Source organism: Leptonotus elevatus, chromosome 10 (assembly GCF_054856555.1).
Source record: "Leptonotus elevatus isolate MCC_2025b chromosome 10, RoL_Lele_1.0, whole genome shotgun sequence".
NCBI lineage: Eukaryota > Metazoa > Chordata > Actinopteri > Syngnathiformes > Syngnathidae > Leptonotus > Leptonotus elevatus.
The window spans coordinates 20244107-20268624 of record NC_141248.1 but is presented as its reverse complement, the minus strand read 5'-3'; the positions used below and the strand labels follow the sequence as shown (position 1 = coordinate 20268624).

General features: G+C 40.6%; 1 protein-coding gene across 1 annotated transcript; it reads right to left on the bottom strand.

Annotated features, from left to right (window-relative positions):
* Positions 1 to 568: 568 nt before the first annotated feature.
* ece1 (endothelin converting enzyme 1) lies at positions 569 to 24518 on the bottom strand. Its single transcript, XM_086087483.1, has 19 exons — positions 24372 to 24518; positions 17432 to 17518; positions 13957 to 14095; positions 12341 to 12553; positions 12133 to 12257; positions 11780 to 11926; positions 11624 to 11689; positions 10526 to 10714; positions 9413 to 9555; positions 9128 to 9242; positions 7363 to 7473; positions 7190 to 7288; positions 6994 to 7071; positions 6813 to 6916; positions 5888 to 5998; positions 4882 to 4949; positions 4266 to 4456; positions 4049 to 4144; positions 569 to 2581 (listed from the first exon to the last, which is right to left on the bottom strand). The coding sequence occupies exons 1-19, from the start codon at positions 24516 to 24518 to the stop codon at positions 2405 to 2407; spliced, it is 2406 nt and encodes an 801-aa protein (XP_085943609.1). The 3' UTR covers positions 569 to 2404.

Sequence of the window (24518 nt, the reverse complement as noted above, 5' to 3'; positions counted from 1 at the left end):
TAGTGTACAATAAAACACGTTACGCTGAATGGTCTTAAGCAATTATACAGATAATTCTCGTGGCACACTTTTAGTTTCGAGCTACAGTATTTTCAGTAATAAAAGGTCCTTAACATTAAACGGCACCTTTTCGGACCTGTGTGCTAGTAGCGCCCTCTGTCGTCTTTAGTCGTCCTCTGCATCTTCTCACTCAGTCAAAAAACTTTCTTCTTCCATATTTTCAATAAAGTAGGCTAAAATAAACTGTTTCTTTCTAACTATTGTACATTAGCACAAGCCAAACGTCACAGCATTGATTTATTTGTTATGCTATCATGCTACCGTTACCGTCAATAATTCACCCTTTCTTGGATTAATGCACTTTTATTGTACTAGTATAAATTATCAAATTGGTGGCAAATTAGCATTTATTAACCACAAATACATATCTTAATTGTTAATCTATGTCAGGAAACTACAGTAAGAGGAAGAACAATTAAATATTATTTGATTAGATGGCATAAAATGCAATAAACCTGTGTATCCACCTGTTTCCATTCATACAATAGAAGAAAAATGGACAAAAATATGTTTTATAATCATTTTATTATACAAAATAATTTTACACATAAAGGCTTAAGTGGTACAATTAGTCTGTTTTGCTTGTGAGTGCCGCTCAATTATTTTTGTGTGTTCAAATCAGTCCAAAATTGGCGTTGTCAATAAAATGCGTAGAAATTCAGCTTATATTCTCCCAATAAAATATAGAACGGCCTGACGACATTGTACCCCCCCCCCCCCAAAACAGTGCAGTTTTCCCGTCAATATTTGCATTAAGACATGCTATTCATTCTGTATATGGCTTTTAAATCCCTTTTAAGTGGACTTTCATATTTCCATAGGCAAAAAACAAAACAAAAACAAACCAGTCCTGAATGCAGTGTTATATAAAAATGTTGCGTAAATAATCAAATCTAGTGGTACCTTGAGATACAAAAGAGAACCGAAATGCAATTCATCCACTCTAGCCCACCCCCACCTGCAAAAAAACAAAATGCCTTGCTCTTTGATATATTGACCGTATACGATAGCATTACGCTGACGGGCCGATTGTTTTAGTTGTTTTAAATACACATATGTGTACAAGAATTGCGTTCAAAAGTCAAAGCAAAAAATTGTTTGAATGCCGGCTCGTATCTTGAAAACTTAAGTCGGGTTGCTCGTATCTCAAGGCACCGCTGTAAAAGTGAAATGAAGCACAGTGTATTGAAGGGTTTCCCAAATGTAGGTTATTCAGTATTAATCACACCATTTCTTGTCAAAGGGCTTTTGATTTGTTTTTACTGTCATAGATTCATACAGTATACACGTCTACGTTACGGCAATACTTGCTTTATACTATATTGTTAGCATTCAAAATTTTGGGAAACCCTGGCACAGGGTGACACAATGTGACATTCTGTACTACCGGCAGTTTACAAGACATGACAGTTATTCCTTCAACTTTAAAAACACCAGTGTTCCAAAAACTAAAAGCACGTTTAGCTCAGTGGTCTTGAAAAGGGCCATATTATGGGGAAAAAAATATTATTATTTTTTAATGGTTTGTATAGAAATATTTGGGCCTATGGAGTGCCTGCCCACCCTTCCAGTGTGAAATTAAACACCCAAGTCAATCTTGTTATCTGCCCATTTCTGATAATGTGTCTGGTTTGTAACAGCTTCCATATTAAGTGTTTCCAACCATGACATGATCAGCTAGGCTGACAGATCCAGGGCTACCTTCAAGTCTGTGAAACTGTCACAGTTCACAGGTAAGCAGAGCTGCGCTGAGCTTTGCTGGATGGCTTTTGATAAGCGGTGCATTCTCGATTGCTCTGTGATTTTGTCAAGGCGGTGGGAGGGATATTTGTGTTTTTGGTGATGTGTCCGTGCGCCACATACACAGTGAAGTGTATGAAGTGCTGCGTCCATGAGTGAAAATACATTGTTGTTTTTTTTCTCCCTTACACTCTGGGCACAGCTACCTTAAGTAGAAGAAGGTAAGAAATCACTAGTGCCCTCCCTGGTTGTCATGGCAATGAAAACAAGACATGCCATTGGTCCAGCAGTATCTGGGGCGGAGTTTTAAGTCACTCACTTGCATGAAAGCCAGCCCCTAAAACGGACTTAAAAACATGTGTAATAATTCTTGATCTTTGGGGTATTTCTTACAAAAGCATGTCACAGACATGTTTTTACGACACCTGCTTTTTAAAGTGTGAAAAAAAAAATCTGACTTGCTAGAGCAATCCTCCACACAAAGCAGGCACGTCTAGTCGTGACATATGCTGATGGGCATCGAGTGGTTCTTAGTGGTTCTTTCGGCCAGTGAGCCTCCGCAGTCACATTCCCCATTTCCCCCTCTACTGTCCACTCCGTGGCATTACCAAAGCTTGCATTTGTGTTTGGGGTTCATGGGCGTGTTTGCTTTGCAGCCAAAGTGCTTGGAGAACTCGTGCGAGTTGGAGACGGTCCCGATGACTCGAAATCTGGACGGGCTGTGCGGGTCGGTGAGGACGCCCTCATGCGAGCTCTCGGGCGTCCTCATGGTGCACCACACCTGATGGGAAAAAAAACAACACTCATGTAAAACTGCTCGTGATATTCTGGCAAAGGCTTACAGACAGTGTGATCAGGAAGTTACAACAGAGAGACAGACTGGAAGATTCACAGAAAGGCATAAAAATGGACGTCCTTGGAAATGTGAATTTTAACCATTCTGCTCCTTGTTGTTGCAAGATCTGCGATTATAACTTTGAACTTAGAAAGTGTGAGCTCACCGTACCAATAGTGCCAACTGGCTTGTTAATACGTTACTGTAACTTACGTTACTTTTTTACAATAACTAATACTCTAACACATTACTTTTTTAAATACAGTAACAGTTACAATATGGTGCACTAGTCAGTTACTTGATATATTTTTTTAATTTAATAATTTAATTGTGCCACACTCGTGAGGAGAAGCGGTTCAGAATCAAATAATGAATGGATGGCTGCTGTGCGCTGTACTACTTCCTGTTTACAATGGATTGCCGCTGCCGTACTAACGAAGAAGACGCTTTGTGGGCGGGTATCGGATTTGGCAGTCACGGAGAGTGAAGGCAAGCACATGACGAGTTTTTCGACATGGAAATACGCTCATTACTTTACTCTAGTTGCGTATATAGGAAAAGTGCATGTTCTTAAAAAAAAAAAAAAAAGTAACTAAGAAGTTACATTTAATAGGAATGCATTACTTTTTGTTTAAGTAATCAGAGTAATTGAGTTATTTTAAAATGAAGTAACTAGTAACTGTAACTAGTTAATATTTTTTAGTAACGAGCATAACACTGGTTGTGAATGCGAGTGTAAAAGCATGTCATGAATCGGCCTAAATTGACTTAGTGAAGTGAGTATAAAAGTGGCTGAAAAGTTCAACTATATTAAATGTTGTATGATGTTATTAGTAATTATAGTAAAAGTGTTGAGATGCTTCATCACCTTTTTTTTTTTTTTTTTTACAAAAATTTTCTTTCGGCTCTGTCAAGCACCCGTGTTAATAAACGTTTAAAATTCATTATATGAGGAGAATTAGATAACCCAAAATGCAAATAGGCTACAGTCCAGGTTGTTTTATTTTTTTGCGCTGCATATATTTGTAGTGCACTGAGAGGTTGAGAGCCTCACGCATACAGAGGGAACGTTGCTACAAGCCACGTGTAGACCAAAAGTAAGTTTGCTCATTAATTTTTTTGTATATTTGATGATATTTTACCTTTGACTGGGGGAAGTTCAAATCTTGGCCAATTAGTCCTGCTTCCCTTTTTTCCCCATTTTATTTGTTGAAGTTTTTTGTTGTTGTTGAAGTACTGTAATGTGTTTGATGTAAACATGCTATTAGCATAAATGTCATGTGGCTATATTATATGTACAGTATTTGCTAACCCGGTTACTTTCAGGCTTGAAACTCAAATGGAAAGTTTCACAAAGTTGCCTGAGATGGGTCAATGGGTGTGTATTATCAGATTTAAAAACATGTCACAAACCTGTGCAAATGCCACAAAAAACAGTTGGTGGTTGGTCATTCCCAGAGCTGGCAGTGTGGCTTCCTCACCATTCCTTTCGATCCAATTCATGTAAGCCTTGCAGGGGAAGGCAGACCATCACGTTACACAAGCTGGATACTGACATCCAGAGAGGTACGTGCGGGTGTTGTGTTTAGCAATCGAGCTCAATTAGTAGTTAACCGTTGAACGTCTTAACCTCGTAGGCAGCTTTGAGTCCCCCGTTGTCGGCGATGTTCTCTCCCAACGTGTGGCGACCATTCAGAGGCTCCTGGTTGATGCTGTAGTTGCCGTACTGCTCCACCATGCACTCCGTTTGCTTCTTGAAGGCCTCCACAGATGAGTTCTTCCACCAAGAGCGCAGGTTGCCATCTTTGTCGAATTCCCTCCCTTCGTTTGCACAAAATCAGGGCGCGTCACTGAATATATTCAAATGTCATCTGTAACAGTAAACCCCTGCAAACTGAAACTGCGAACGGAAAGAAAGATGCAATTGACTACTTTCAAATTATGCAGAGCTTTGGAAAGAAAAATCCAATATTTTGTTGTTCTTTTTTAAGACAAAAGGTTTTCGTTTACCTTGGCTAGTTTCGGCGTTGACTACCACCTTCCTCAGAAGCTGTAAGGCGGCAGTCGACGCTAAAACTAGTAAAAGGTAAACGGACGCCTGTTGTCTTGAAAAAGAAAAACAAAAGACTATAGATTTGAAGACAAGATGAACCTTTTTAACCAAGAAAAATCCAAATATTTGGAGAATCGCTGTATTTGCTTCTATTATCTGCATCTGAAACTGTTAAAGACAAATGCTTGCCAACCTTGGTCATCAAAAGCGTGAGTCAGTTCATGGCCCATGACGACTCCGATTCCACCAAAGTTAAGAGCTCTAGAACATAAAAAAAAAAAGTAGCACGATGATAATGATTACCACATAACAAGAAATGGAACATTAGCATTAGCATTGACATTGGTATTGTCATTGATGCAAGGAAGGCGGTCACTTTTTGCTCTGATCCTCTCCCCCATCATGCTTGCTGACTTGGGACTTTGTACTGCCTTTTTGTCTTTTGTCCTGCTCCATTTTTTCTACCGAAAAATCGAACCATTGAATTGATTAACTGCTCTCTCGACACAATCGACGAGAAGAGCAAGCTGGGGGGAGGCTTCATGCCCAGACGGGATATTTGCTGCTGGATACACCCTACATACCTGGAATAAGGGGAAAATGGTGTGCTTATAAATTCTGTCCGTCGAGGATGTGGAGGGCATATATATTATTGGAATCCTGTTAACAGGTTTTCTGCTGTTTGGAGCTAGTAGTCAGCCAGGAGCAGCTCTATTGGAAGCAAACAAGCTAGTCCTTTTGGATGATGTGGGACGACTGACCGTCACACTCAGATTCTGGCCACGATTGAACTCAAATGTAAGTTGGATGCGACTATTGAGTCACTGCGCATATTGGCTGCCCAACGCGAAGAAGCTGGCATCTCATCATGAAGAATTGATTGGCAATTCGGCTAATCGCCGCCCCCCCCCCTCCCGAGAGCTAATCGAAACAATTGTCGCCCTTCTCCCGAAACAATCGTTATCCGGACCTTTCCCCCTGTTTGAGAACTACTGCATCTGGACGCTTGTGTATCCTTATCTCGCTCTCCTCTCCTTCCTGTGTCCTAATTAGGCGGCTAAAGGTTGTCTCAACAGAAACAAGACAATATGCTCTGGCATACCAGCTGGTACGCTCCGACATGCACGTACATTCACAAAAACATACTGCACACACACAACCCTATTATCACCACCATCTCCTCCAAATTCTAGACTCACTTGGGCCACTGGCGGCTGTAGAACGGCATTTGGAGAATTCCCGCCGGCAAAACAATCTCATTCTTGGTGGGGTTGTAATAGGCATTCACAGTTGGAGGGGTCATGCTCCACCTGTAAGAAACACAAAGTGACAGAAGTCGGGTTTCCATCCAATTGTTTCAAATTTTTAAAGCAAATTTTGTGAAAATGGACCTGCGACATATGCCTGATTCCATCTGTTCTACTTTTGCGAATATTGAGAGGGGACTCCGCCGCAGTAGGTGGCGGTATAACACCATAGAGATGTGATCCACCAGTAATTTAAAAGAAGAAGAAGAAGACCAGGAAGCGACTGCGCCATGTGATGACGTCATAAGAGTTTTCTTTTGTAATTCTTGATAAACCGCTGTTTAAAGCTGTTTTCCATCTAAAATAGCATTAATATTCACTTCTTTAATTAAATCCCAAAACATTAGTTTCGCCGTCCCCCCAAACATACCTTGCTTTATCGTCCGACATTGCTATGGGACTACAAATGTACGTGTGACGTAATATCTGGTCAAAACGTGCGACATTTTCATTTTTTCAATGCACTTCAAAATCCACCCCCTCTAAGCCTAACAACTTCTTTTGCGAATGTTGGTCCCTTTTTCAAATTTCTAGCGTTTCCATTCAGTTTTATTTTTGCACTTCTGAAATTTGAATAAAAATGGGTGGATGGAAACTCAACTGATGACACATTTAGTGCCAGATCAACTTTGCAGTAGTCCCTTGAGATACAAGTAACCTGACTTAAGAGTTTTTCGTGATACGAGCCATCATTCCAATGGTGGAGCAACACATTTAGGCACACAATACTGGTCAATGGAGAGTTCAATCTCGGCCCCCTTTTCTCTCTGTGTTCAGCACTATTCAGAGCCCCCCTTAGACGACTAGAGACACTCACTGATTTATATTTGGAGTTTTTCTCAGCTGGTCGGCTGTCACCCTGGCAGAGAAGTTGTAGTACTGCATGACGTTCTGGAAGTAGAGATCCGACACGACCTCGAACTGCAAAGAAAAAGTTTGGTTGTTTTGATGAGGCAAAGTGTCACCTGGTTGGTTTGAATGTGACCACATTTACTGACGTCATTGAACACTTTGTCCAGCTTAGTGGCGTTCATGATGAACTCTGGATAGCCCACCATGTCGTAAATCGCATCTGCCTGTAAAATAAATAAATAAATAAAACTGTGGACACTTTTACATATGAAGAGGCAGTGATGTGTTTCCTCCCCCTCGCCCCCCCAAACCCCTAATGGTCTGTGTTCTTTGCCCTCCCACCTTCTCTTTCGCCGTCTTTTTTGTGTCAGCGTCCATCCAGCTCACATACTTCAGGCTCTCTTCAAACGCTCTTTTGATGTCGCCGACCATGTCCATAGCCTGCGGACGGGACACAAGGGGACAGACAGTGAGAAGAGCGTCATCTCACGCTGGACGAGCACTTACGCACTCACGATGGCCTTGCTATCCTCGGCGAAGGTGGCCTTGACGAACATGGCGCCCAGAGCGAAGCCCAGGCCGCTGTCCGTGTCGCTGACGCACAGCTTCCAGCGAGGAGTGCAGCTCTGCAACGTCAAAAGCAGCAGCAGGTTCGATGATTGGGAGCGTAAGATTGACGTCAATGTTAATGTTGGTAGGTCACTCAGCCAATGCAAAAATAGGTCAAAATGGGGCGGGGTGAGCCTTGGATCATTTGCATGAGACAAATCTGAGTTATTTCAACCACAAGTGGATGTTAGAGAATTCTTCTGTTTTAAATGTGGAAAAAAAGACTGACTAACGGATTTGATTAAGGTGACCATTCAGTTAGGTTGGCCTGTTTGTTTTTTTTACAACAAAATTCTATGTATTTTTTTTTATAAGGAAAAATTAGCTATAAGGCTCGTGCTCCTTTAAGAAGCACTGTCAAGGTTCATTGAAGGGGATCCAACACAATAAAAGCAAGGCTGTTAACAACCAATCTTCTTTCTTGCACACATTCCAGAAGGATCGCTCTATGTGACAGAAAGAACACTCTTGATTTTAAATGATCATCCTCGAAGTAGTGAGGATGACACCGGCTCACTCTTATATCAGTGCCTCATTTGCTCGCAACGACCATGACCGACTTTTGCTCGGTCCTTTTTGTCCATTCATCTGAGCGTAACGTGCGTGTGTGCGTGCGTGTAGGTGGAGAAAACAGAAGCCGTTGTCAAACAGGAAACACAAGAGGCTTTATGTTGATACTTATACTAATTCCAGAGCATTTGGCGCTGCGTAGCCCCGAGAGCATGGTACACGCAAGAACAATTGGACCTAATTTGAGCATTTTCCCTGCCTTGCTATCAAAGTCAGCAAATTCCTGATTATCCGCTTCCCGATTGTCTGATGTCTGAAATACTGTCCTGTGCCATCTGTGCACCAGTGTTACGATGATAGCGTTCACACACACAAAACACATGTGACCACAGACTAACAGGCAATATAAACTACATTTGTTTGCAATTTAACAAAGAAAATAAATAACCCTCTTGGACATTTACAAGGAAATAATCATATTATTTACCCCTCATCATGTGTGGGGTATATTCTAAAAGTAGGTTAAGAAGTAAAAAAAAAAAAAAGTAAAAAAAACATCTGTATGTGTGTTTACCCCACTTGTGGTACATTCAAAATTAGTTATTGTTAAATCAGGGGCAAAAATACGCTGGTGGAGCACTGCACATTTTGAGAGTTGTGATCAGGTGAAGAGGAAAGATGAGGACAAAAGTGGCTGCACGCATACATACGGGTAAAAAAAAAAAGAAAAAATAGGGAGATAATGGAAGTTCCTGTGGTAACACAAGCTGCATAAAAAACACACACACTCGTTGTCGTTGTTTTAACAGCTTGACCCGCTTGCAAAACAAACAGAATTTCACCCTGATAAACGCTAAAAAGTCGTCTGCACTTATTCCGTGTTTCTCCCCTCCCCTACTTTAAAAAACACAGCAATCCACTTGAGAGCCGAGCTATTTCCTGTGTAGTAATGCAGCAAAGCATAACACTGCAAAAGTTTCTCCCAGCACGACTGTGCTTTTGTGTGTGTGTTAATTTTCACTGTGTTTTAAAGGTAGTGTGTCTATTCCTCCTGTAATTCCACAGATAGCGGGCCTTGTGTTTGTATGAGCGTAAAGTAAAACTGGAGTTTCAAAATGTAAAAAACGGACTATAATGAAGAAAAAACGGATCCATGCTCACCTTTTTAGTTCCATACATGACATCTAGGAGGCGCTGCTCGGCATCCTGAAACCTCCGGTCCAAGATGGACACCATCTTCCTTACCACTTTCATGATCATGAAGTTGTTGAGAAGGCTGGAAAGCAGACACGGTCACTGGGTGGTGAAAACAACTGCAAATATGCAGGGGTTCATTCACTGTACTCATTTGCTGTCACACACTTTCTCAGCTTGACTATTTTGTTATTTTGTGAAAAATTAAGGAGGAAGAATCTTCCTTTGGCAAGTGAAGGAGGGGAATCATACCTTTTATTGGTGTTTGTTATAAGGTCCGACACATTCTGTAGGTACTCGGTGGCATAGACGACCACCGGCTCTGACTCGTTGATAGGCACCGGAGCGAACACCTCGTTGAGGTAAGGGATCCAGTCCACTGCAGGAGCCAGACCCTGCGCACAAAAAGTTAAACATCAGAAAGTGGATGGGGGGGGTGTCAAATCATCTTTCACCATTGAAATACATGGAAATGCCATTAATTCATTAAAGCGTAAAAAAATATATAATAATAATAATAATAATAATAAATAAATAAATAAATAAATAAATAAATAATATATATCCAACATGTATCTTAAGAAAAATAGCACACCACAGTATTGCATTTTATAGCAAACATAAATCGATAACATACAGTAATTTCTGGACTAGCTAAATTTGGGGAATACTCGAGTTTGTTACACACATAAGCCGCACCCAACTGTAAGCCGCAGGTGTTTTAATGTTACCGCACCGGGTTCCCGCTATTTTCTTTTCCATAATGAGGGCGCAAATTGTCTCGCTCTCGTTCTGTCTCTTCTACTGCATTTGGGCTCACTTGGTTTGTTTTTATAGTGTGCCCCATTGTGATCTGATGCATAAGCCGCACCTTTGTATTAGCCGCAGGGTCGAATGCAAGTGAAAAAAGTCGCGGCTTGTCGTCTAGAAATTACTGTAATTAAACAATGTAAAAAAACCAAAAAACTTTTTGAGCATCATGGTCATTTCATGGACATTGTGCTGCTCATTGTGGTGTGCATGTCTTGGCCACCAGGGAGAGGTATTATACAAATTGCACATACTGTAGATTTGATTATGATTAGAACAAATGTGCAATAATATTAGTTGTATGTGTTACTACTGCTTGTTTTCTCATCTAATTTGTCAAAAGGTCTATATTGTCGTAACATCGATGCTAGTTTAGTTGCATAGTGGACGTGGTTTGGCTAAATATAAAGGTGTAATTCTCTTTTTTGAAGCCAAACTGCTGCTTCACAAATCTGCTGAGCAATCCCGAAAAACTCATACAAGTTCAAGTCACTCGTAAATGGAGGTACCAATGCATGTTTTCTTGTCGTGCTCGACCAACAAGCTCGAACTAACTTTCAAGTCTTTGGCCTCCATCTTGTGGTAGATGAGCTCCTCATCCCGTCTTTTCTCCAGGGGTACCGTGATGTTAGCCAGGGCCGTTTCAAAGTCTAAAATCTCTCCCATGAGCAGACGAGACGTCTCCTCAGAGCCCCCCAGCAGAACTCCTAACTCCACCAGGAAGTTCTGGTATGCCGTCAGATACTGCAAAGAGAGTAAAAGCAGTAAGTGTAAGTGTGTGTGTGCGTGTGTGTGTGTGTGCGGGGGTGTGTTTGTGGAGAGAAAAAAAAAACAATTAACAAGGTAATTCTCAACTATGCAATTTCATTCACCAGCAGATTCCACTTTCTTTCTTCCTTTTTTTTCTTTTTAAAAAAAGTGAGATTTAAGATTTAATTTAGTGTATTTAACAAGTGTAAATCATAGATGGCATGTATTGTTGCTAAATTTTTATGTTTGAAATATAAGAACTAAGAACCAACACTATTGCCACTTTTTAGGGTATTTTTTCCCATAGATGACAATATATATACAAACATATCCTAATAAAAAAGATTAATAAACTCCATTGAAATAATATCCATCAATTTTCCACTGCGCTAATGTAGGCTGCTTCTAGATGAAAAATACATACATAAAAAAAATATATATATATACATAAAAAAATACTTGCAATTTAAGACTTATTTAGATTTATATAAATATAAACATTTCATATATTTATATAGTTTATAAAAATAAAAATGTGGTCAGTCAGTTTTGAGTGACATTGTCAAGACGGGTATTCACATAATACGCAGAGTGGTGACTTTACATGCGGGTTTAAATTGGTCTGTGACACACGCACCCATATCTCAAATGATCTTTCCCCAATGAAATGAATGGAACTGCCAATAAAAACAACAAAAATGTATGTGTTTTTTTAAAATAGGAAAAATCGCACAATAGTATTGTAATTTACAACAACAAAGCAATGATAAATAGAATATAACTAAATTAAATCATTTTTCATATATTCTTTGCTTCAATTCAGTTGAGAGTGCGCCTTTTTTTGTGCATTGTCACCAATTGATTAATTAATTTGTATGGAAGGTGTGTAATACCACAGTTTACCTTTTCATTGGCTGTTTTGTTGAGGTAGTAATCCCGTGAAGGGAGACCCAGGCTGGATTGATCCACCTACATCGTTACAAGAAACCTCATTAGCCTCAGAACACCAACGCACAGAGTGAGCATCATTATTGGAATCAGTACCCCCGGCCTGCTCACCTGGATGATGTTACTGGAGGAGTTCTTGGAGTCGGTACTGACGAACACGGTGAAGAACGGCGAGGTGCGGTAGTTTGCTGACACGGCACGGAGGACTTCCTGGAAGTTGTCTTTGTCCCAGGGTCCAGTCAGAGCCCATCCTCCCATCTAGAGGATGCAGAAGAATGTGATGGAAATACAGCTGAGAACTGTCGGGCAGGCGCGCTAACCACTCTTCCACTGTGCTGCACAACAGCAGCTTCAATGTTCCAATTTTGTTTTAATTGAACAATACCTGTGAAACAATACCAAGGGTTTGCTTTAACTGCACATGAAGTAGTTCTCTCAAATAAAAGTGAAGAGCCACCACATACCTGCGTGATGAGTTCCTGCAATGGCTTCGCTCCCAGCTCCTCGATCTTTGCCTCTTTCATGCAGGCCTGATAGTAACGCTGGGCCTTCTCCTCCGCTTGGCTCAGACCTTTTATCGTCGTGTTCTCTGCTCAAATCACGACAAAAAATAAATCGTACCACGGCAATGCAATGACAAAGAAACTTCAATCAACTGTTATGTTCACTCACCTAATAATTGCTTCATCACAAGCATGTTGCGCTCCCACAAGGTGCTGAAAGAGCCCCAGCGGGACTTTCCTTCAGGAAGGTGGTTGTTCTTTATCCAGCCCCCGCAGGCATAGTTGTAGAAGTCGTGGCAAGGGTCCGCAGAGCGATCCATGGCTGACATGACGACGCTGGCCACGGTGATGCACGGCTCTGTCAAGCAAACGCCCGGATGTGCTGTAGAGGAGAACAAAATCGGGTCAAAAATCACATTATTATGACATTTTTGAGCAACGCCGTGAAGAATGGAAAAATATTTCATGAGCTGGCCATGCCAAATAGATGCATGTGGCTTTAGGGGAGCATCTGGAAAGCATCATTTTTGACGAGCTCTATCCAACATGAAAATCCTGGAAGGTACACTTTCTCCTCATAAAAAGTCAGTTTTAATAATTATTCACAGCATGTGAAAGGCTGAGTCAGATTAGAAACTCTCGGGCAACACTTTACAGTACATATTGAGACCACAACGACACTCGGTAGTCCGAAGACTTTCTGGTCTTCCTGTGTCTATTATTAAAAGCCTGCAGCAAGACTATTCACTAGGACAAAAAAAAAAAAAAAGATCATATTACTAGCACCTTCTTATTAAATTGTTATGTGAAACACAACCACTCACCCTGTTGTTTGCATTCGGATGATTATGAACGTAGGGGTAGTTAAATTTGGATTATTTATAGTCATTTTGCACATGTAACCGTTCCAAAACACAAACTGGACAAAAACACCATCTTTATTCTTCTCTAAATGTGCCCTTACACAACAAGCATTTAAGGTGTGAGACAAGGACAGAGAGAGAGTTCCGCCAAGCAAGAAGTTAGCACCCCGAAGAGAATTCCTCCATGTTCCTTCCATTATGCCACCGTACGTCGTGACATACACACTTGTGAATGGCAGGAAGTGGCATGAGGCTTCCCATGGCAACTCAGAGGAAAACCCGCATACGAAATGGCTCATCCACAAGCTTTTTTTTTCGGGATGTAGAAGCTCACGGGAGAGGTTATGGAGGTGTTGTTGGGAAGCAGAGCTAAAAAGGTGCGGCTGCAGTGTTTCCCTCTCAAACACAATTGTGTGCATGGAATTATTTTTGCTTTTAGGAGCATGCACCCAGGTCGACCTCAGATAAATTTGGGTGCTGATTGACCCTTCTATGATCTTTGTTTTTTAATATACCAAAAATGTTCGTAGGTCTATTTGACCCACGGCATGTCTTCAAACCAAACCAAACTGTCATTTACTGCATTGTTGTTTATTGCATTGTCATCTGTATTCGGTTGGCAAGCCACTTCATGATTCATAACATTATGAACAGATAGGTTGCGCCAGTTTTACTTAGGGTTTAGTTCCATTGACAAAAAAAGTGGTGCAAATAATGCTCAAAAATAGGAAAGGGCATCATAATGATAAATCCTTGATCATTCATTAAGAATACTGTGCGAAATTGATTAAGGCAAAATGGAATGCACTAAACTAGATGCCATTTGTGGGAAGCCGAGCCATATCAAGTCGAGGGCACAACTCCCCCAGATAGCGTTATTCATCTCGATGTGTTCAGGATGCTGAGCAAAATAAGTACTCACTCTGCCGGTAGAAGACGGCGGTTGTGATGAGCGATACGAATAGGCCCGCAGACAGCATGCACACCAGACACAGAAGCTGCCTCTCCCTCTGCGTTCTCTCAGGCCAGCACGAGAAACCGCAGCCCTGCCGGAGAGTCACCTGTGCAAAAATTAACACCTTTTACAAGGGGGCATATTATGGAAAATTCAATATTTTTTTTTTTTACAGACAAATACAGCAAGTGTTCCCTGTACACTCCCGATTCCAACCATCTATTATTCAGTGAAAAACTCACCTTGAGTTTGGTTCTCAGGCCAAAGTGCTGCTAATCTAAAATGATTACTTTGGTAGCATATTGTCGCATTTAGATGTTGAAGTGAGATGAGCGACTTCATTTGGTGCGTTGCCGCCATCTTGTAGCATCCAGCCCATCCATTTTCTGTACCACTTATCCTCGCTTCTATTTGTGCCCTAGAAGTGTTTTTGATGACATATTTATTATAATTATGGCTTTATTATGGCATTAGGCCCGGTTAGTGATCTACTACAGCGTATTCTGAACCCTGCATCAAGACAAAACTGCGGAACTTGCATAATATTAAGGGTTTCCAATAAAAGCGCAAAAAAATTACAGTGGACTCGTTGAAAACACAATGTTAAGTCAAAGATCCCTGGCAGAGTTACAAGAAAATTGAGCATCTCGTGTTTCCTCTCCTTATGCGCAGAGACAATAAGAATTTTGGTTTTTGGCATACCCGTAACGTAACCTAAAGACCAACCACCAAACAGTATGAAGGGGGTGGGTTTGATTTCAGGGTTAGGTTAAATTCCAACAAATTTAAGTGTTGGGTCAAGGGAAATTGCTCCCTGCAAGAAATTTGCCAAACCGCAGCTCTCAATGAACAGCTCCGACCACAACTTGACAGCACGTCATCCTGTTGAAGCTGATTCCACTGTGCATATAATCGCAAATAAAACAATTTAGCTTGCTCTCTATTCAATCAGATTATCCCAAGTTAATGTGGCCATGTTGAGCACCACAGCCACGGCATTGCTTAATCACTCAGTTTGGACTCAAACTCAGTTTAACAGAGAGAAAAAGCCACAAAGGAGAACTTTCGACTACATTTTCAAAAACTACAGCAAAGTCAAATTCTTACTTTAGCCTCTCAAATTTCACATACTGCCTCTGCTTAACAATGTCAGCTGCATAATGTGAGGTCTTCAAACGAATGCTTAAAAATGTTGTAGACAATAGTGTAGGGGTGCTACACCATCTGGCTGGTTCAAAGGGCATTTCCTCCATGAGACCGTGACTCAGAGAAACACAAAATCACGTAGAACTAAACTTTAGGAAGTTGTTTACTGTTCATGTATAACGCAAATTAAACAGGGTGGACTGTAGTTTCCATACATAGGGTTTGTATATTTGATACCTACAATCCATACGGTATTTGAAACATAAAAAAAAAAAAAAGACATTTTACGGCCCACCCTGTCTGAATAGGAGTAGTACTGTATAGTATTTGGCATCAAAGAAATATGTTGAAGTTACACATCTTAATTGAGAGACACATTTTGTAATGTCAGGGAAGAGCTACATCTAGCCTGGGTAGCGGAAGCAAAGTTAGCTAGTTAGTTTTTAAGGGTAATGTTATCAAATGAGTCAGAAATCATATTTAAGTTTTTCGGGATCTGTAGTAATATTTACACTTGTTAGGCCAGGTACACACAAAAAAGACATGAAATCTCATGTCTTACACGACAGTTTTATAAGATGATGCTTATGTCTGATGTGTGTCAAGAGTGGATTTGTCTGACAATCTTCGATAACCAACAAATGTGTTCAATATTTATGACCAAAAATCTTCATGTGTACGGGGGAAGCTGTCTTCCAAGCCAGTTGACTCCACAGATTGAGACGTGACGGAATGTAACCAATCAAACAAGCTCTCTTATGACGAACAAGGAAGCAGCAGTAACTAAAACCCTAACTAAAATCCCCGACGGGACAATCCCTGCAACCCTACAGAGGATAAACAGTATGGATAATGGATGGACAGGACAATTTGTTTTCTGTTTACATTATGACAAAAAAAAAAGAAAAGAAAACTAAAGAGGCTAAATACTATTAGCATAATATGGAGAGCTGAGTTAGTGATTTTTCTGTCTGCATATTTTTTAATTTATCAGGTTACTTCCTTGTATGTAAAGAGTGACAAAAGATGCCCATGATCTACCAGTATATTCTTAGGCACAGGGAATGTTGGCAAGCAGGCTACTTGCTGGAAACAAAACCAAATGGTAACAATAGGACCGATAACACGAAGGAAATAACTTTTGACTATTCTGCTTCTGAAAATGGAAAAAAAAAGGAGTGCCTTAAAGACTGCAAGCACACTCGTTTATTTGTCATAAATCAACCCAAATGCCGCTGAGCATATACAAGTGACAATATGTTAAAAATGTAAAATGATAGACAATGTACTGTAAGTCCCTGAATGTGCAGTCATTAAGATTGTGTGGCTTTTACCAGAAAAGTACACCGTTTTTGTCCCATTTCACACGGTTTATTCTCTCACCCTTCAGCATTGAGTTACATTGTTTTAGTTTTAACCGTTAAAAAAAAGAAACCTTACAACACAATCCTACAGTTTCGTGTTGACAGGTGAACAGCTAGTGTTTAGCTTGGCAAAGACATATGATAATGTTGCTTTTGAGTGTCAATGTAGGTTATTTACATACACACAAAAAAAAACATTGTAATATTGCAGTACTGTAATAGAATACCACAAGAAATCAACATTTTGAAATGCATGTAAATACCTTAATCTGAGCATGTTTGACCTTTTTGTATCAACAATCCCAGACTATTGGCATCATATGTACACACTTCCAGCCATCGAACATGGCTCCTTTGTGGTTTATGGTAACATTAATCCACAAGAGAAGAAAAAAAGCGATGTACGGGGGAACGTTTTTAGTACCAGTATCTCCCCGCTTTTTGATCAAAGTCAGGTAATTGATTAAAGATTATTCTGATGGGTTGAGTGTTTGTAGGTCTCATTCACCACATAAAAAAAAAAACGACAACCAGACAAATTTGCAACTAACTTGTGGACCAGAGAAGAGCTAGCCTAGCTTCTATGTCTTGTTCTTGGTATTTTCCGGCAGCCTGGCTGGCCTGTGGCAGCACTCTGTCTATACAAGTCAGTCTTGGTACTACATAAGAGATCTGATTTGGGGTGAGATGTCAAAATTGGTTTGTAATTGACTTAACAGAGGGTTAATTTAACATAAAGCCAAGAAATAGACAATTACAGCATAAAGCAAGCCAAGGCTAACCTCTGAGGCACAACATTATTTTTTTTGCTTCCAATCTCAATGGAAGCATTTGTTTAAATCAGAATGTGACTTGTGGTTGATTTCCTGATTTTACCAGATCCAAACAACATATTAAAAGCCTGCCAAGTGAAAGTGTGTTGTTGGTCTTACCCGCATGGGTGTTGACTGGTAGACGTCATCAGTGCTAGAGTCCACCAGGTCTTCCTCGTCCAGCGTGGCTCTCTTGTATGAAGACATCTGAAAAGTCAGATGCATAAAAGAGTCCCTAAGTGCCTCCATGCTGCTTCTTCCTAGCCCCCTTCAGCTGTCTACTCCTCAGCAATGTTTGGAGGTTCGGGTTTCACCCCGGCGTCCATCGCAAGTGAGCAATCTGGTCGTTCCGGTCCGGCTGGGCTGACACCAATGAGTTTTTCAAAGGCATTCCCTTCCAGCCCCCATGACCGCTGACACCGCACGTCACAACAATAACACCTCCCCTAAATCCTTGAGAGTTCTCCTCTTTTACAACTTGCTGGTTCCACCTGGTGCAGGGGAAGCGGAACCAGTTGAAAAACAGGCTGAAGTGGTAACTGTGACTTGTGTGCGCATACATCCCCGGAAAGGTTTGGGCAGGCGCAGGCCACGCCTCATCTCTTTCTATAGGACAAGACACTGAGGGGGAGGCGCCCTGGGAATCGTGTTCACCTCCCACGACATGCTTGCTCCCGTCACCATGGCAATCGACACCTGATAGCTTCTGAGGCCGTCTCGTCTCCTGCCTATGTATGTTAAAAACACCTAAAGAAATTGTCTGTAATAGTTGGAGTCACTCTATAGTAAGAGAATCAAACCAACATTTAGTGTGCTTCAAAAGTCAGAGAAACAATGATCTCAATCCAAATTGTACACAATTTAATGAGATCTAAAACTGGAGCTGTACCAATTAGCTTTGTTATCATTCATGGCCAATTCGTACAGTCCCCTCTAAAAGTATCGGAACGGCAAGGTCAAGTCATTTTGTGGTTGTTGTATACTGAAGATGTCTTCAGATCAAAAGATCAATATGAGGCAAAAGTTCAGCTTTTATTTCATTATCTCGATGTCAAGACAGAGCGTTTTTGTTTGTTTGAAGCCCCCGACTTTTCAAGTGAGCAAAAGTATTAGAACAGACACTATTCAATGAACTAACTTGCAAAAAGTGCATCAAGCAGGCGGTGACCCATTGATTTCACCAGACTTTTGCATTCTTTATTTGTAATGCTTTTCCGGGACTCTACTGCAGCCTCTTTTAATTCTTGTTTGTTTCTGGGGGTTTCTCCCTTCAGGAGGTAAAACGCATGCTCTATTGGGTTAAGGTCCAGTGATTGACTTGGCCAAAAAGACCTTCCACTCCCCCCCCCAGATCCTTTCATTCCTCCATTCTTTGGCCCTTCCATCATGTTGTTTAATCTCTGCATCAGCAGTCCCTAAAACTTTGTTCTGAAACTTTTGTGGCTAATCGTTGTACCTCTTTGCAAAATCCAATTTGGCCTTCCGATTCTTTTTTGCTGATGAGCGGTTTGAATCTTCCAGTACAGCTGATATATTTCTTCTCTCAAATTGTTCTTTCAACAGTGGGTTGTCATACCTTCGCCTCTGCCCCCGTGGAGGTGGGCAGTAACAACCGTTTGTCTTGTCAGCTCTCACAAGGTTTCTGTCATCAACCGCTGTTGAGACCCTTGGCCGACCTGCTCAATGTCTGTTTCTCAGTACAGCATGAGCTTTTGGACATTTCAAATTTGAGCAGTAGCTCTGATTGATTTTCCCTCTTCTCTCAGCATGAAAATATTTTCGCTTTTCTCCCACAGACAGCTCTCTGGTCTTTGTGTATGCTTAACAGCAAATGCCGCTTTCACAGGTGAAATCCAAAGCCAAAAGCAAACACTATCTGATGTTCAAGGAATCAATCAGCAATTAGAAACGCCCATCAGTCACATGTTCCAATACTTTTACTCACTTAAATTAAACACTTTTAGATGTAAATACCATAAAAGTTGGAATTCTGAACTTTTGTCTAATATTCATCTTTTGTTCTGAAACCCAATACAATACAAACAAACGAATCAACCTCAAAATGTTTTTTGTTTTGAGCAGTGTATATGCTATGCATATATGTGCAGCTAAGAATCAAAAACAATTAAGGGAACACTTTGTTCCTTTCATTTTTTTGAGCAGTGTAATTAGAGCTTGCAAACAGTGATAAATAGGTCCTCACAGAATCTGGCTTTTTGTGACGAATCCTCAAAATATTGATCAAACTTTGACGGCATTCTCCACCCACAATAGGTATTACAAAAAAACAAAAAAAACAAAAAGCTTCTCAACAGCCAACCAGCTGCAAGGTCACCCGCTTCCCATATTTGGGCAAATTCTCTAGCTGGAATTTTCCACAAGGAGAATGTATACTAGAAAAATAGGCACCGCTAAATTGTTAAGCTTTTTTTTAACTGATGAATTGACTATTTTATTTACTTTCCTGTGTGAGCAAAAATGCACCCAAAAAAAAAAAAAAAGAACAACTTGGACTTTGGATGATCCAGCGTAAATGAAGTCTGAGCCACCTCGTCTGGCTCCCATCAAAACAAGCTCGTAACCCAGTAACCCAGTATGTTTACTTGACCCAGACAGCTACCTGTAAACCACAAAGGGACGTACGCTCGCACGCCCTTGATTTGTTGTTCTTCATTACTTGTTTCACATAAACACAGGAGAACGACGGTCTTATCCCGCAAAGAAAGAGAGACATTTAATTGCTTTTTTTCCTGGAAAGATGACGCAAGTACCAACAACACCAGGTGGAAGGAGCTCAACATGTTCATGCTTCCAAAAAGGTTAACGTGCCTCCTAAGGTTAACGTGCCTCCTTCCAGGACAACAATTGTAATGCCTTAAACTTTGCAGCCAGCCACAAAACCACAATGCATTTATCGGTTCATGAAAAGTATGGATGAGGACCATGTTGTTGTACATTGCACACTTCTCAGGACCACAACATTGAGCAATAGGCATAGTCAGCTGCTGACTAACGCGGCCACCCTCCTTTGGCTTTCCAAATAATGACAGTCACTTTTTTGAGGAAAATATGCTGGTACACAGAATGACAGCAACTAATATGAGAAACTAAAATGTAACTCTTTTATTTTAATTTTATTTTTTTACCACTTTGAGACTAATCACTAATGCTACTGGACAGTTTCTTGTTCTAGCACTGGAATATTTTATTTAGAATGACTGAGGTTAGTTTTTTTTTTTTTTTTTTTGGGTGGGGGTGGAAGCTTCATGGTAGCATGGTGGGTTGTTGTTAGCACTCTGCTCAGGAGAGCTATTTGGTGTGGGGTGGGTAAAGGCAGTTTCCCTCCTGATCTGCTCATAAAACAGTGGGGACGACAATCGTAAATGTTAAACCTGTTCAATATTTATGGTCAAAATTCCTTGCAATCATAAAAATGACAATGATATAAGTCTCCAATCCAGTTACCAGATAAACTAACAATTAGCCTAGCTTCTTTGATAACAAATATTATGACTACCGGTACTTTCTCATTTGGACTTTCCAGCAGTGTGGTGCCCTGCTCCATCTGCCAGGTTGGTTTTGGAACTACAACTGGATTTGAAATGGCACGTCTTGCTACAGTCTCCCGATTTTGCCGTGCCATCGTAAAAAAAAAAGGAGGCTTTAAATACAACTGACACAAACAAACACACGCGAACAAACAAGCGGTTTCCTTGTACGGGGAAAATCATTTAAGTAGCAGTACAATGGCGCCCTTAAACATGACTACGCGCCAACAAGCTTCATCAGATTAGTTCAAAACCTCAGCCAAAGATCTCACACGAACACACTCAAAGAAAAATACACAAAGAGGCATGCAGTTGCATATGATGACAAACAGAGACGACACAAAATGACAAAGTTCTACAAGATGACGTGAGACAGCACAAAGTTACACATGCACACCATGTGCCATTGTCCACCTGACATGAGCTAACTTGTTGCCTTTCCTACGCCGCATTTCGTTTGTTTGCTCTCCCGTATGGACTGGAAACAAACAAACTGGGCCCATGACTCAACAGGCAAACACTCGCGCAGGGTCTTGGCTCTTGAACGTCACAAATTCACACGGCCGCGGGCCGCCTGCTTGAAAAGCGACCGATAAGTGACGTGGTCGTCTCATGGGTTTTTAGCTCCTGACCTGTGACATCAGCACGGCGCAGGAAATGGTCGCTTTTTTCCCATCCTGCAGCAATGATGTTTCCTTTTTGGAGAGGAAAACACCCTGATAATCATGGAAGGCAGCTAAACTAAGCCATTTTCACATTTAATTTTAAAGCAAAAAATATATATATTTTTTTTGTTTATTTAGTATTGCAAGAGAAAACAAAGCTCGTATTGGCCGCCACGTGGTATAATGTGCAGGCTGCAGTTCAGGAATTCTTTACATTCCTCAGTGCGTAGTTCAGGTACTCCGTGTGAGTACATCTGTGTGTGTGTGTGTGTGTGTGTCTATGTGTGTGTGTGTGAGTACATGTGCCAAGGTTATAATAGTTTAGCGTTTTTCAATTTTTTTTTTTAATGATTCTCTCCAAATGTTCGCTGTAGAGACAGAAAATAATGTGAAAATGCCGTGGGGAAATCAAATTCAAGTTAGCGAGAAACCGATAAACGAGGTATTCTGATCGCGTTTATATGAACAAATATTCTGGTTAGAAAAAGGGTTACCCAGGTGTCTTATTCGGGTTATTGAAAACTTGAATAAGAGCACATCCGGGGGTTTTGTATGCGTTTACAAGGTCATTCAAAACCCATATTTTCCAATATTTGGGTTTTGAAAGGGTTATTGGCTGCATGTAAACATTAGTCACCGTTTCCACTCGTCTAAACACTTGTTACACTTAATAAATGTAACTTTTTATTGAAGAATGAAAAAAAGAGAATAAATATCAGCGCTATAAATCAGTGTGGCCGACTTTCAGTGGAAGTTCTTCTTTTTATTCCATATAGAAGAAGAAGAAATAGAAGAAGATGATGAAGGCAAAGAAGAAGAAAAACAGGACAAAGAAGGAGAAGATGGAAGAACGGTAGTCATGGTAACTAGCGTTCAGGATTTACCGTGCTAAAAAGGCGTATTAACCCACCACGATTGTACCTTTTGCTAAAAACTGTTGCAGGATTCTGGTTAAAGTGAGCCATTTATAAACTTTAATTATTATTGTAGTACTGCCTGACGCATTGGGCTCCAGTACTGTTTTTTTGGGGTTTGATTGAAGCAGTGCACTTGGTAATATTTCCAAATGCGCCCACAAAGATTTTGGGGGTGAAACAAATTTTACAAAAATAAAATATATATATTTCTTTTTGACTGGTATGACTTAGATGGATAAAACAGCAAGAAACCCCGCAAAATAGTAAGGAAATCCCGCAATTAGATGAAATTGTGGTCACAAATGAAAACCCTGCAACAGAGACAATCTGCAATAACCGAACTGTGAAGTAGCGAGGGAACACTATGTTACTTAAAAGCTTTTTAACATGGAGGGCATTTAATTTACGCCCCCCCCCCTCCCGTTACCTAGCAACTGTTTAACTGTGGGGGGGGGGGGGGAAACGCAATTTATTATTTAAAAGGAGAGGTACATGCTGGTGCTTTCGGTAGCTTTGGAGTCATAACACAAATGATAAGAGGCCCTTCCCTCTATACGGCTGTTTTGTTGTGTCTCTCGGCTGCACACTCTCCAGACACTTAGCTAATGAATAACGGCTGAGCAAACAAGTCACTGAGAAGCCACACTGTGAATGTGTGAGTGTGTGCGTGTGTGTGTGCATGAGTGTGTTATCAAATCAATCAATCACTCTGGATGAGGGAATTTACAGTACTCTGTGCCATCAGGTTTGTGTGGTAACAATATTTTGATGGCCTTACTACACATGATAAGCAAGCATGAGGAGGGGAAAGTAACAAACCACAGTGTGCAACCATGATAAACGACTTGAGGAATACACTGATGAGTCCAATTCTCAATCTTCACTTCCCCTCTATCATATCTTAACACATATACGACTCGTAATGCTCTCCGGGTGGAAGTACAGTACGTGTTTATTTCGATATGTAAATATAGGGTTGTTTTATCTTAATTTCATATTATAGCTAATCACTTGGGAGGACAAGGAGTGACTATTGTATTAACTTATCTGCGATCCTAATGCGAACACACAATTCAAAATGCCATTGGCGTGCAAAGTGCAAACAGAAGAAGCACTGATGTTTCAGTGGCCCTAACCACAGGCAAAGGACACTTGAACACAACAACAAAAATACAACAACTCGTGCAGACAGACAATATAACAATAGTCACAAGCCTATATTCCTTATCCTCTACGAAAAACAACTAATAATGCAGCTTACTGAGTCATGTAGTTGTGAAACTCTTTTTTTAATCATTATAAATGTTTGCATTTTACTGCCCCCTGGTGGCTGAGGTGTGCACACCAGAAGGAGGAAACTGTCAATGGACATTAAAACATGAAATCATTTATCATTCGGATTTAATTATATTATTATTATTATTATTATTATTATTAAACTGTATGTTTTTCATTTAATCTAATTTTGGTGGTTTACTACCTGTTTTTCATAAAAACATCAATAAAAAAATTATATACTATAGTTTTAAAATAAAAGGTCAGTTTTTCAAAAATGTTGTCCCAGAATTCTGGAATGACCCGTATATTATTTTAAGGCTCGTTTCCTCCGATACCGAAACATAGCGTTATTCTTGCCCAATTTCACATTACAGCAACTTCCACGTGAGCCCCCTTACGTAAATACAGTTCCATTGCGCACATTTGGTAGACAAATACACAGTTTCAGGTGGATTTTACAAAATGAATAGACACTGTTTGAGTCAGAAATGAACATTTGCACACGCAGGTGATTTCACGTTAGCAACTCAACTTATCCTCCTACCCCACCCAGGAAGACGAAATCCGTACCGTTTTTGAGTGATTTTCCTTACAACAAGTCTGACTCAGGCTTTGAACAACACACACACACACACAAAGAAAGTATACTCACCGTGCTTTCGGATGGTCCACTGGCGTGACTCGGTCCGCAGTCTTTTCTGGCCCGAGGGACGGGAGGTGGGGGGCAAACAGACAGACAGCCCCCCTCGCTATCCAATCCAAGGCTCCCCTCGGCGTCTCGCGTCAAGATAGGTCCCAT